This window comes from Prinia subflava, chromosome 3, assembly GCF_021018805.1.
Source record: "Prinia subflava isolate CZ2003 ecotype Zambia chromosome 3, Cam_Psub_1.2, whole genome shotgun sequence".
Taxonomy (NCBI): domain Eukaryota; kingdom Metazoa; phylum Chordata; class Aves; order Passeriformes; family Cisticolidae; genus Prinia; species Prinia subflava.
In genome coordinates, this window is record NC_086249.1 from 96,471,253 (window position 1) to 96,484,360 (window position 13,108).

General features: G+C 37.9%; 1 protein-coding gene across 1 annotated transcript in view; it reads left to right on the forward strand.

Moving 5' to 3' along the window:
- Positions 1 to 12,656, forward strand: part of IL1RAPL1 (interleukin 1 receptor accessory protein like 1) — a 685,196-nt gene extending 672,540 nt beyond the window's left edge. The window contains exons 10-11 of the mRNA XM_063392981.1: positions 5,550 to 5,720; positions 7,023 to 12,656. Of these exons, the coding sequence (XP_063249051.1) occupies positions 5,550 to 5,720; positions 7,023 to 7,741 (890 nt within the window). The 3' untranslated portion in view covers positions 7,742 to 12,656. The remainder of the gene's footprint in view (positions 1 to 5,549; positions 5,721 to 7,022) is intronic.
- Positions 12,657 to 13,108: the final 452 nt, after the last annotated feature.

Below are 13,108 nucleotides of genomic sequence, written 5' to 3' on the forward strand. Positions count from 1 at the left end.
TTGCAGGTATCTGCTGCTACCATTACCTGGGCCGATTTTTAACTTGTTAAATTGGTGCAAGTTTTTTATCAGGGAATTAACAAGTAAAGGTGAACACAATCTTAAAAAAAAAAGAAAAAAAAAGCCAAGCTTTAGCCTCAAGGAAAATAAGAGGAATGTAGGGCACTGATAGCTAAAAAGTGAGACGTTTGTTTAAGAGCTGAAATTATGACCTTCACAATGACCCTTGGTGCCTTTAGGTTCCATCAGCTGTTTCTAAAATATCGGGCAGGAGCTCATTGTGGTGTCCTCAGTCTTCTTCTCAGCTTTCTTTGCCATAGAAACCTTGGTGAATTGAAGGAAGCCTCTGTCCAGCTCCATTACAGAAAAACCAACTGGGCCCAGGCCCGGGGAGTTTCATTTTTGAAAGATGGAAAGTGGCTGCTTTCTTTGTTTATTTGTTTGTTTGTTTGTTTTGCACCACATTGCTGAAATAAAGCAAAGTGTTCCTATAAGATTAAAATGTGCCACTGGTGAGGTCTCTCAGTTCTGGGAACCTTGTTTGGCTTTGGTACATGACATCTATCCTGTTTCTTGGCTGGGCTGTTTGCCCTTTCATGAGAGATGAATTTCTGCTTCTTGCTGAGGGAAAGCAAATCAATGCTCAAATTAGGAGATTGATGAAACTGGTTCCTCCTTGTAGTTCCTGTTGCACCTGGGAGTCCTTATGTAATCCTGATTTTGTCCTTGCTATTATTTAGCTGCAAAAGACTAGCCGGGTTCATGGATGAACCCATGGGAATGCCCTGATGATATCTTATTAACTGTCCAGGGCAAGAGCAAGCAAGAAATACTTTTTAGTGGTTTCCTGGGTTTCATCCCCGTGAAACTCCTAAGCAGCAAGGAATGACAATGCTTTGAGATTCCTCAGGTTTCTGTGTGGCTAGGTTATTAACTTTCAAATATAACTTCTACTATTGGTTTAAGCACCACCAAAGCACTTGTGTTAATGATTATGCTGTGCAGGTATTGCTAGGCTGAAATTACTGCTGAAGTTAGTGACTTTGCAATTACTGAATCTTCCCTGGGGACGCACAAAATAAGTTTGCAATAGCAGTCTTACCACTCGTTTATATATTCTTATTGGCTATTGGCAAATTGTGACGATAAGAAATCCTGCTCTATGAATATCAATTTCAAATTCCATTAGAATCACCTTAGAAAAATGTGACTTTTCTCTTTCTAAACATTACTGGTTACAAAAGGGATTTTTCCCTTATTTAATTACAATTTTATTTTTGGAAAACTCTTTCTTTTACCTCTTCTTGTTTATGTTATTTATTTACATCTGAAATGCAATTCAAACAATAAAAACTCAATTTATGTCTCCACTGAATATGGGATTTTCTAGGTTCTGTGCATGAAATGTGCTAATTCAAAGGAAAATTCCTGCTTTTTCCTCTCTTCCTAATTCATAGCATCTAAAGTGCTTGTGTAATATATGATATAAAGATATGTTTATCTTAAAAAAAATATTACCAAGATTATCTTTAGATGCCAAACTAAGAGAGTGTTATGGGTTAAAACTTCATATGTAAAGTAGAAAAAAAAAGAGATTATCATACAATTCAACATTGCTCACTTGCACCAGAATATGAACTAACATGAGGAATGCTACACTTAAAAATACTATGCCATAGAAAAAATTGTATGGGTAGTTCTTAATTTTTATTAAAATTAAAAGGGCTTGACATTTTAAAATAATAGAAAATGTTACATCATCGACAGTAAATAGTGTGAGGAAAAGCATAAGTATTTTGAAAGACCTAGGATTTGAGCATTTCATTCAACTCAGCATTAAATGACATTTTTTTTCATTACATTAAGGATAACCAGTATCCCAATGTATATATTAATGTGCCCCACAAAATAGTGAAGCAAATACAGATTAAGAAATGCCATTATTTTGAAGCAACAACAGTCTCTGAGAAATTCTGAAAGGTTCTCTGTAACCCCTCCTGAACATAGCACATTTTTTTAAAGACAAAAGCTTCCTGTATCATTTTGACTCCAGCTCGCTGTGGCATTTGGAGGGATCCAATCTCCCATTCCCAAAGCTCCCCTTGAAATCCTGAAATGTTGAGTTAAATCAGTGCATTGGTCCCAACTCCTGCATGAGTATTCAAGTATTTCAGAGGAGAGCACCTGCTCTGCTGAAGATGAGGAGCCAGCTGTGCCATTCCTTGTTGATCTGGAGGTGGAAGATCTGCCCAGCCTTGCTGGCTGCACTGAGCTGTGGAGCACCCTGTGCACGGCCAGCTGCCTCCAGAGCAGTCACTGAATGTTCCTGAAGGCACTGCAAACTTACTCTGAGGAGTTCAGGATGCACAGACACATGAACTGACTCCACCACCTAAGTCTTAGGGCTTCATTGAAACAAGATTTACTGTAAAATATAACATTGTGGAATTTCTTCTTGTTCTAATCTCTTAATCTGTCTTGTGCTAGAATGTATCATGCCAGCTAAAAGTCAGAATTTGTCACTGGCTGGAACATGGCTGATAAAAGTGTCTAGAATTTTTTTTATTTTTTTTTATTTTTCATGCATGTATTTTTCTGTCCCCCATTAGCAGAAATATCTTCAGTGTTTAAATCTAAGAAACCCTTAAAGGCCCAAACTGCTGACTTCTTGCAGTGCAACATAGAAATCATTAGAAAACCCATACATCTATAATGCAAATTTGATGTTAAGTCTGTTTGGTGGTCCCTGTAGTTTTCTCATTCCTTCTGTAGGCACCAGCTTATCATTTCTTCATGTGTAGCTGTTAGGAGAGCATGCATACAGATGAGTTCTTAGATGTCTGATAGCAATTTACTTACTCAAAGATCCTATTTGCATGTGAAAAAGTAGATGCATATAGAGTCTGGGTTTCATTTTATGCTTACTTTGAGCCTTTAAGTGACTGCTTCTGAGCACATCCTTGGAATAACAAGAAGCATTTACAGCCTGATCCCCTAAAAATTTATATCACTTCTGTTGGATTAACATTGTAGAAAGTTACAGGGAGTATGATAGCGTACTCTGCATTTAGATGAGTACCAAAAGGAACAGGCAGTATTAAAGAATGCATGTCCCAGTGATGCAGCATGTGCTTTGGCTAGCATCCTGGGCCACTAAACGAAGTACTCTTTCCATGTGTTATTAACAAAGATGAGAGTTGACCCTCAGTGTTCACCCCTAAGGTCTACCTAAGCCTGTGGCTGAGTGTAGCTCCATGACCATTGCTCACTTACAAACGTCTCACTTTCAACTCCACAGAATGGTTGAAATGATAGGACAGTTTGTAACTCTCTGTTTTGCCTGGAGTCTTGCAGTACCAGTGGTTTGAGGCTGACTGGAACATTTGTGGACTGAAAGCAGCACACCTTGAGCACGAGCTGCATTTGACCTCATTGTGATGAACTAATCCAGAGCTTCCCAATGCCTGATGCCTGAACACATCTCTGCAGATATACCCTAGGCCCCAGCCACTCTTTGCCCTACAAATACTAATAAAACTAGGAAGGAAAGAGATTTTCCCTGCCATACAGGATGGTGCAGCTGTAGTTAGTGGAGGTGCTGGAGCCTCCATGATATGAAAAGTGTGTACTTTGAATAAATGCGTAAGTGCCATATTTGCATATGCAATAAAACATTGCCATGCCACAAATAATTTCCCCTCCAAGTAAGAATGTGCAAACCATCTTAACAGACAGTACTCAGCCTTTAAAATAATTTGAATTGTGCATTATTTCATATTACTTATCCCTTTGAGAAATGATACATCCTCATCTTTAGTCAAAGACTTTGAACAGAGAAGCACTGGTCTCAAGCATGTACCATAGTCATGAACATTAATGAGGTGACAGTAGAATATGTCATTGCAGAACCAGTATTTTGTCGATTGTAATAATTTCCTGACATATTTTTGACCTCACTGTATGTTAACTTTTTGCTGGGTTAACACTGTCCTACTGCAGAAACAAAAGCCTGCTGTGTATGTCCCTCTATATTACACTTGATCCAATCAGTCTTATTTTAAGGCATTGTCAAAGGTAGGAGGTGCTTGTCTGTTATTAAAGGACATGTTTTCATAAATACTCCCAAAAAACCATAGGAAGTGTGAGCCATAAAAGGCAGTGCTTCTCTTTTTCTTAGTTTCCTTTTTTGCTGTTGTTTTGGTTGTTGTTTTTTGGGTTTTTTGTTTTTTTCTGTGGCTATAACAATGTAATAGATAATATCCCACAAAAGATGTGAAGGGCACAGAATGAGCACATGGCCATTTCATGGGTTTAGAGGGTTTAAAAGTACTAACAGTACAACCGCATTTGTTCTTCATCTGCAAATGTTAATGAGCATAGTGCACATGGTTTCTCAGAAGGGAGAGAGGACTGCTCAAGATTAGCACCACTCCATTAATTTCACTTACACTCTTTGCATCCACCTTACAGGTGGCAAGCTTTTCAAAATAATGCTACCAGACTACAAAGAGGTGCAAAATGAAGAAAGGAGTGGCTAAATAATTAAATGAAGTCAGCACTGACTGAATATAACATTACTTATGACACACAGTATTTAGAGTATTCAGTCAGATCTCTTTTACAAGCAATTGATATTCTGGATAGCCTGTTCATAATGTTGTCAAGAGAGTTAGAGGGATGTTAACATTCCATTACTCTTGTCATTGATTTTTCTCTACTTTCTTCACAACAAAAGTCAAAACGTGACCTCTTATTCCACTGAATTAGTTCCAGAGCACTTGGCATTATTGACTTCCTAATGAAAATTAATGGTGGCTCTTTTGATACAGTCTTTCAAGTAGGCACACCAAGCACATTTAAAACACAGGCATGGTTATTTCTCATATTAAAGTGAAGTAACGCAGTGTTAAGTAATGAAAGGTACATTAATATATCATTAAATCTGCAAATTTAAGTGTACAGAATTCAAGAAACTTAAACTGCATTATCAGGAGCTGATGCTGGAGATATTTAAGCCTGACAATACTTTAAGACCTGGAGAGCTAAACAGTTTTACAAGGAATGCTCTATGTACACTTAGAGCATTTCAACCCCAGGTCCTAAACTAATAGTAAAATTCTGGCAAGACTGAAATGCTTTTACTATGCAGCAGAGATATTTCCACATTAGCTTAGTTAATTCCATGCTCTTCTTTCTCCTTTTATGCTAGAGAAGAATGCAAATTCTTCTCAATGACTTTTGACTTTTGTGGTTGTGAGCTGTCACTCTGCAGCTGAGTGGATTTCCTTCATCCAGATTCTTACATAAACTGACTTCTGTCTATGGATATGGAGCCCTCCTTCCCTGCATCTCTGTAACTAAGGATTATCTCTACCAGGTGAAACAGGAAAGCTGAATGGATGCATATCTGGAGACTGGGTGAAAGCTTGCCATTTTATCTAAACCATCTCCTATTCCCAGAAAATTCTCCCAGAAATAATACCTGGGGAAATATCTGGGAAAACTGCTAGAATAAGGGATAAACTAACTTAATTCTTCTCTTTCCTTAGACAACAAAGACTATGATGCATATCTGTCTTACACCAAAGTGGATCCTGACCAGTGGAATCAAGAGACTGGAGAGGAAGAAAGATTTGCTCTTGAGATTCTACCAGATATGCTGGAAAAGCATTATGGATACAAGTTGTTCATACCAGACAGAGACTTGATTCCCACAGGAAGTAAGTCATGTCATTATTCTCATGTGATTTTGAAGGAGAAAATGAGTGATTGCAGTGATTGTTTTAGTCTTGTTTTTATACCTACTCGTCCAGAATGTCATCTTTTCTCCCATGTCTTAGACAATGGGGAAGATAAGCCACCAAACATTAATGTGCATTTCTCAGATAAGAGGATTATTATTTAGTAATTGTATTGTTTTAATTGAAGGTAAAACAGTGCAGAAATGGCATGCATAAGTAAAGGAAAGAGACTAACATTTTTCAGAGTTTTTGAGAGCTTGCATCCCTAGGAATGAATACCGAGTTCTTTCTTTTCAGTTCCTTAGATTTTGTTTGGAAAGATACCCATAATTTTAAGTATTACAGCAATTCATACAAGAAAGAAAAAGTTGGTTTTGGACTAAGGCAATGGATGAGTAATAACTTCTACACTAGACAAAAGTAGTGAATTCTGCCAGTGTCCATTGTAGACAAATGTGTAGTGGATGTACTTGATCATTTTCAGAAACTGAATACTGGAATCTATTCCAGCTGGTACAAGTAGATCTTTTTCCTGTTTCTCTCACATATTCCAACATAGGTACAGTAATGTTTTGTCAGTTATTGTAATATTCTTGACTTCAGTGTAATCATATAGACAGCAACAGAGTTCAATACCTATAATCAAAGATAAAAGAAAGGATGCTTGGAATAGGCAAAACACAACATAGAACATCTAATAATCTCATGGGTATTTTTTGAATCTACAACAAACTAAACACTAATTTACAGGAGACAGCACTAGTTTTGTGAATGTTTGTGGCAGGGGTATGAAAGAAAAGCAGAATCTAAGCCTACCAAAAAACTTAGAGTATCATTTGGGTTTGAGACTGAGGTCCTGAAGCACATGGCTGCTGCTCTGTTGTCTAACTGGGTGATTTTGCCTTTTTAAAGGTAAAAATCTTGATGGACATATTTGTTCCAATAGCTATATAGATGATACAAAGCCACAGGTCATGAAAAAACACTCGCAATCCACAGCACGTGTGGGAACAGATGTTTTGCAGGATCACAGAGGGGTTGAAGTTGGAAGGGGCCTGTGGAAGTCATCTTTTCCAACCTCCCTGCTCAAGGCTGCCCACATAGAGCAGGTTGCTCAAGATCATGTTCTGCCAGGCCAGTCTGGCACATTTGCAATTGACGTTTTTGCATATTTCAGTGATATAGTCTGGGAGCAGGGATTTGCCTCTTTGTTTCTCACCAGTGTATGAGAGCAGACTGTTTTCTTAGATTGTTCTTTTGAGCAATTGTTTTGTTTTGTAGCCTACATTGAAGATGTGGCAAGATGTGTAGACCAAAGCAAGCGACTGATCATCGTCATGACTCCAAGTTACGTGGTAAGAAGAGGTTGGAGCATCTTTGAACTGGAAACAAGGCTTCGAAATATGTTAGTCACGGGAGAAATCAAAGTGATACTGATTGAATGCAGTGAACTACGGGGAGTTATGAACTACCAGGAGGTTGAGGCCCTAAAACATACCATCAAACTCCTCACTGTCATTAAATGGCACGGACCAAAATGCAACAAGTTGAATTCCAAGTTCTGGAAACGTTTACAGTACGAAATGCCTTTTAAGAGGATTGAACCCATGACAAACGAGCAGGTTTTAGATGTCAGTGAGCAGGGGCCCTTTGGGGAACTGCAGACAGTCTCCGCAATTTCCATGGCCGCTGCCACCTCCACTGCTCTTGCCACTGCCCACCCAGACCTGCGCTCCACCTTCCATAACACATACCACTCGCAGATGCGCCAGAAACACTATTACCGGAGCTACGAGTACGACGTGCCGCCCGCCGGCACCCTGCCCCTCACCTCCATCGGCAACCAGCACACCTACTGCAACATCCCCATGACACTCATAAACGGGCAGCGGCCCCAGACTAAAGCCAACAGGGAGCAGAACCCCGAGGAGGCTCACACAAACAGTGCCATACTGCCCCTCTTGCCGCGGGAGACCAGTATATCAAGTGTCATTTGGTGACCGACGTGCAAGGGGCCGTCGACCCCCTTGAGCAGGAGCAGAGTCTGCAGTCTGGTGCCTGGAACTACATCCTCGACTGCTGCTGTTAAACATGCATCACAATCGATCACAAATGAGGAAAAACAGGGTCTTGTACATATGTTTTTGCAATTTCTTTGTAGCATCAGTCTTCCTGTTTTACCCATGTCTCTTCCCATTCACATTTTTGACTTTGTTTTATATGTCATTGGAATTTGTATATTTACATTTTTTTTAAATGAAGAGACTGCTGTATAGATAGGAAACTTTTTTGCTTCATTAGTATAGTTTTAGACTTTTTGTTTGTTTGTTTATAACCTCTCTTGGGAATGCTTGGACAAAGCTATGTTGATATCAGAAGCACCATTCATTTTGTTGGCCTGCCTAGCCATGCCTGCTGCAGCTCACCTCTTTTGGAGAGTTTTTGTTCTTAGAAGGACCCCATTGCTCACTGAGAGCTCCAGTTTCATTTCTCCTCCCGTAATGTGCACTGCTCCTTCCCTGCCCTTACAGAGACCCCCATTTGGGGTAACACTACAGTCTGACCATCTAACATGTAACTTGGTAGATACCTGTCAAACAAGAGAAAATACCCAATCTGTATCGGTTGCTTCACAGTAGTCACTAGAGTGTGTAGAAACTATAGCCAGTTTGGTTTTCGCTCTCTTGGGTTTGTTTTTTTTTTTTTTTTTCTTAATTCTTATTTTAAGAAAGAGTTGGTTGTATCCTTTTTATAAATATAAAAGCAACCCTATTTTTAACACATCCTGGAAAAGTATTAATGTGGTTGTGGATTTTATTTTTTAAGCACTCATTTTTTTTTTCTTTCTCAACTTTCAAAATCCTGCAAATAACATTTGCAAATGTCAGGCGAGTAAGACAAGTGAGGCAATAGACACTGAAGTGCAGAGTCCTGCTGATATGTACAGTGATGACTTCCAAACCAAAGGGGAATGAAAAAGACAATATTGTAGATGGTTTGTCACTTTGTATTATAGAAAGTGTTATTTTCAAAAAAAAAGCAAGAGCAAAACATTATTTTCCTGTGGATTTCAGAGTCCCTTGTATTTTAATGTTCCAAAAACTGTATTTGCTTTAAAATGATATATTCAAGATTAAGAAATCTTCTTTCATTTGGTTTTAGCTTGTAACAATAAATAAAACTTTATTAATTTCAACATGATTTCAGTAAGAACTCAGGCAGAAAAAAATGACGCGATTACCAGAAATATAACTGTTTTCAGAATAAACTTTATTTATACAAAATTAATATTTAAATCAGACCTGGAAGTATTAAGAACAATTTATTCACTTTAATGAATAAATAAATTAGTTTTATTTTTATGTATGATTCTATCTTTGAGGAGTTGCAAATAATGCATGTACCATGGCTGACAGGGAAGAATAAAAGCCCACCACTGTGTTTACATCCAGACATCTTTGAGAGAAATTAAAAAAGCACCTGGCTCATACTTATGTTTTAAATAACAGAAAGTCCTTTCTGGTTTTAGAAAGACAGAGGAGTGGTGCAGCTCTGCAACATATTCAGGCCAAGCTCTCTGCTGGTCCCTGCTGGCAGAAGCAGAGGAGCTGGAGTAGAGTTACTGGTTGCAGCACACTGTCGTAGAGTCAAGGCTTTGATTTACCCTGGCAGAATCATAACTGGAGTCCTGGCAAACAGGCCTCAGAGTCTATTGATGTAATTAATTAGCTTTAGGTGTTTTTACTGCAGCTGAGTGATATCGGCCAATATAATGGATGTTGTGGGGTTTGCTCATCATGATTGTCACAACAAGAAAAGTATAGCTTATGATATTTTTGTCTTCTTAATGAGAAGTGAGTCGAGAAGCTGCAGTTTGGGGGATGTTTGTGGGAGAAATCCAGAACTGACAGTGTGGGAGGAAATGACTGTGCTCCTGTTGTGAAAGCCAAGAAATATCAGTATCTGCATAAGAAGCTAATAGACCTTTGAGGTGTGCACTGATTTTTATTTGCTTAAAATGTTTATTTCTCTCAGATTAAGTTCAAGTCCTTTTCTACAATCTCTTCTTTATTATAGTGTCTCTGGACATGTGCCAAACATCCACAAAATGGAAATTAGGCTGCCAGGTCACATAACATTTCAAGAGAGCTTTGCACTTTTGCTTTAAGAAAGCCATTATTTATTTGCTCTTACAGACACCTGTCAGGCACTGATGGCATTTTCCTTCATTCATCTGGATGCCTGTCCTGATTTTCACTGGGCTGAGGGGGAGAGAAAGGGAGGGGTTGAGTGAGTGGCAGTGTGGTGCTTAATTTCCATCTGGGCTTAAACCACAAATACCCCAGGATCCTCTGAAAGCAATGCATTATTTTTTCCCCTTTACATGCTCTGGTGTAAAGACTGGGATGTGGAAAAATGTAGGATGTAATTATTTGACCACAGTCACATTTAGACAATTGGTAGGTCTTTTGTTAACCACATGGGAAGTACTTTTCTGTTCTTCTATTTTAGTGTAGATTTAAGCACTTTGAATAGCATGATTCAGGGATTGACAAATACCATTTGATATTCTCACTACTTAAAGAAAGCTTTTCTTACAATGTTTTGTCATAATATTAAATATAAGAAAAAAAACCAAACAAAAAAGATAAACCACAAAACCTGAAATAAGTGGAGAAGTTGTCTGTGCTTCATCCTTATTATTCCTCCTCTGTGAACAACTCTGTGTGGGGAACAGTGAAGGAAAGCTTTGTGTGTTCACATGCTCTATGTTTGACAAAAATTCTGTTGGAATGCAAAATAAAATGAAAACAGACAAACAAACAAACCAAAACCAACAAAAAATGCCATTGCCCTAGTGCTTAGGCTCCATCTTTTTTGGTGAAGATGTTTTGGTTTTTTGACAAAGCAGCCTGAATTGTGCATGCAATAGCCACATATAAGGTTTAGCCATAAGCAAATAGCACTTTATTTTAATGAAGGCACAGTGTGATGATCAGAAAAACTTTCTCTGCCTGGTCAATAACTTTGGGTCTGTATGTGGATTCTATGCACGTGAATTATCCAAGTGTGGTGCTCTGTCTTTATAAGGCTGTCTCTTATCAGGGTAGTCTGTGTTATAAAAGGACTCTTGTTACACAGCTTGTGCAAATTCAGTATATAGGTTCTCCGGAGGGCATACATAACTGGACAGAAATGGGAGACTGTATAGGATGCAGCTAATTATTTTGAAGGCAAAATGCATTGCTGGGTCTGATTCTGTTCTCAGTTACACCACTATGATTTGAGAGTAAATCTAATAAATCTGAATGAGTGCAAGATGGATTTGTGTGGGAGAAGGAAATTAGAAAAGCAATGAGGAAAGGAATTCGTATTTGCAGTCTGTGACAGGCTGAAATCTTGGCTGCAGGGAGAAGAACACTAAAATGCCTTCTGTATTTTAGTGAGGACCCAGTTCTCACCTGGCAGCCAACTTCAAACACTTTCAATATGATCTGGTTCAGAGTTCAATACTGTTAGGCTTACATGCAAACTAAGATTTTTCTATCACTACACAGCTGGGAAAACCATGTGTATTTTACATAATGGGAGATAATCAGTTTCAGAAAAGTCAGAAAACTTGTTATACCCACCTGATCAAAATTCACAAAGTTTAATTTGGATATTGTGCATTAATGACCCATTTAAATTATAGATAGAGCAGTGAGATTTGGGGCAAAGTGGCTTAGTAAACATGAAATAAATAAATGAGGGATTCTTTCATTTTTAAACAAAAAAAAAAAAGAAAAAAGAAAAAAAAAAAGAAGGAGAAAATGTCAAGCTAGTAAGCCTAAGGAGAGTTTGATTAAAAATCCAAAGGAAGACAAACCACAGTGGTAAACTAAGCTCAAAAATAGAACAGTGGCCAATGGAGAATTAAGGGCAAAATACCCACTTGCTTTTTGACTGTATTGTGGTTTCTTTTGTCATGCAAAGCCCTGTACTCTGGCTGACCTGCATCAAGCAACTGGCTTTTTTGGAGGCCATCCAGGCAGAGCAGCAACACAAATATGTCCCTGTATGTCTAATACACTTCCAAATGATTTTGTACTTGTTGATAGTCTAGCACAGAGAGATTTTTGTTTGTCATCTATTTTTTTTATAAAGAGGATGACAAAAATCTGTCAGTGCTAAAAAAAAAATCTCTGTAACAGACTTAGTTTATTAACTAGAGTAACTATATTCCTTCACTCCCACCCCCTATCTGGTCTGCTGTTATTAGAACACTTTTTCTAACCCAGCTGAGAAATAGCTTAAAGTGGCTGGCAACAGAAAAAAATGTAAGCAACCTCATAACAATAAGTTTCCTTGTATTATGGGGGCTCCAAGTTCCTTTTTCTTTTTTTTTTTTTTATAAACACATCTCTTCACCTCCTAAATAGCCCACTGAGTGGAGGTTGAAGACCATCATTGTGTCTTTAATTTCAGATTCACTGAATTTAGCATGGATACTGAGCTGTTGTTAGTGATGTAATTCTGCTGGGCCATTTTCCATTGACTCTGTCTCTATCCTCCAAGAAGATGTTGGCAGCATCACACTTCACCAAAGAGCCTTGACTCGATGTTGCAAAACTCAGAGTTGTTGCCCTGGGGAGCAAAAATGATAAAAATGTTTCAGCTATTAAGAGTCTTCCTGTGTCTTTTTTTTTTTCTTCTTTTATTATTCTGCTTATGACAAAGTTTGACTTTTGCTCTGGACTAATAAGATCTGAGAGCAGGTTTAGAGTCCACAGGGTCATGAAGTAGTTAGAGAAGAAATTACAAAAGCAGGTCTGATACCTTATGTGGGAAACATTTTAATTCTGAAGCTGTTCAGATTACTAAAAAATTAGTATATTTTATTGAGGGCTTTTAAAGGGAAGTATTCAATTTTTAATTACCACTAGTCTCATCCCAAAAGCTTATCAGCATTCTTAACATTAAATAACTAATACCTTATATAACATAATTTCAGAAACATTCAGTAGTCAATTCAAATATTTTTATTTGTGGGAACTAAGAGTTACATGATTCTCTAGGATCTAAATGCTAAATAAAATAGATTATCTAGTACCAAACTTATGGAGAGTACAAACATTTTTTTTCCTTGATCACTAGTATTAGGAAAATAACTTCAAGCAAAATGCGAGAGCTAAGATTTTGAGGGAGGTATTATTGATATCTTTTATAAAGACATCTCTTAACCATCAGAACATGTCAAAAGGAACACACAAATTACAAAACAAACAAAAAATTAACCTTCTCTTTCTCCGTTAATCAAATATTAGCGCTCTCTCTGCCCTTCTCAGAAATACAGTCATCCAGGAATAATTAATACATACTGAGCC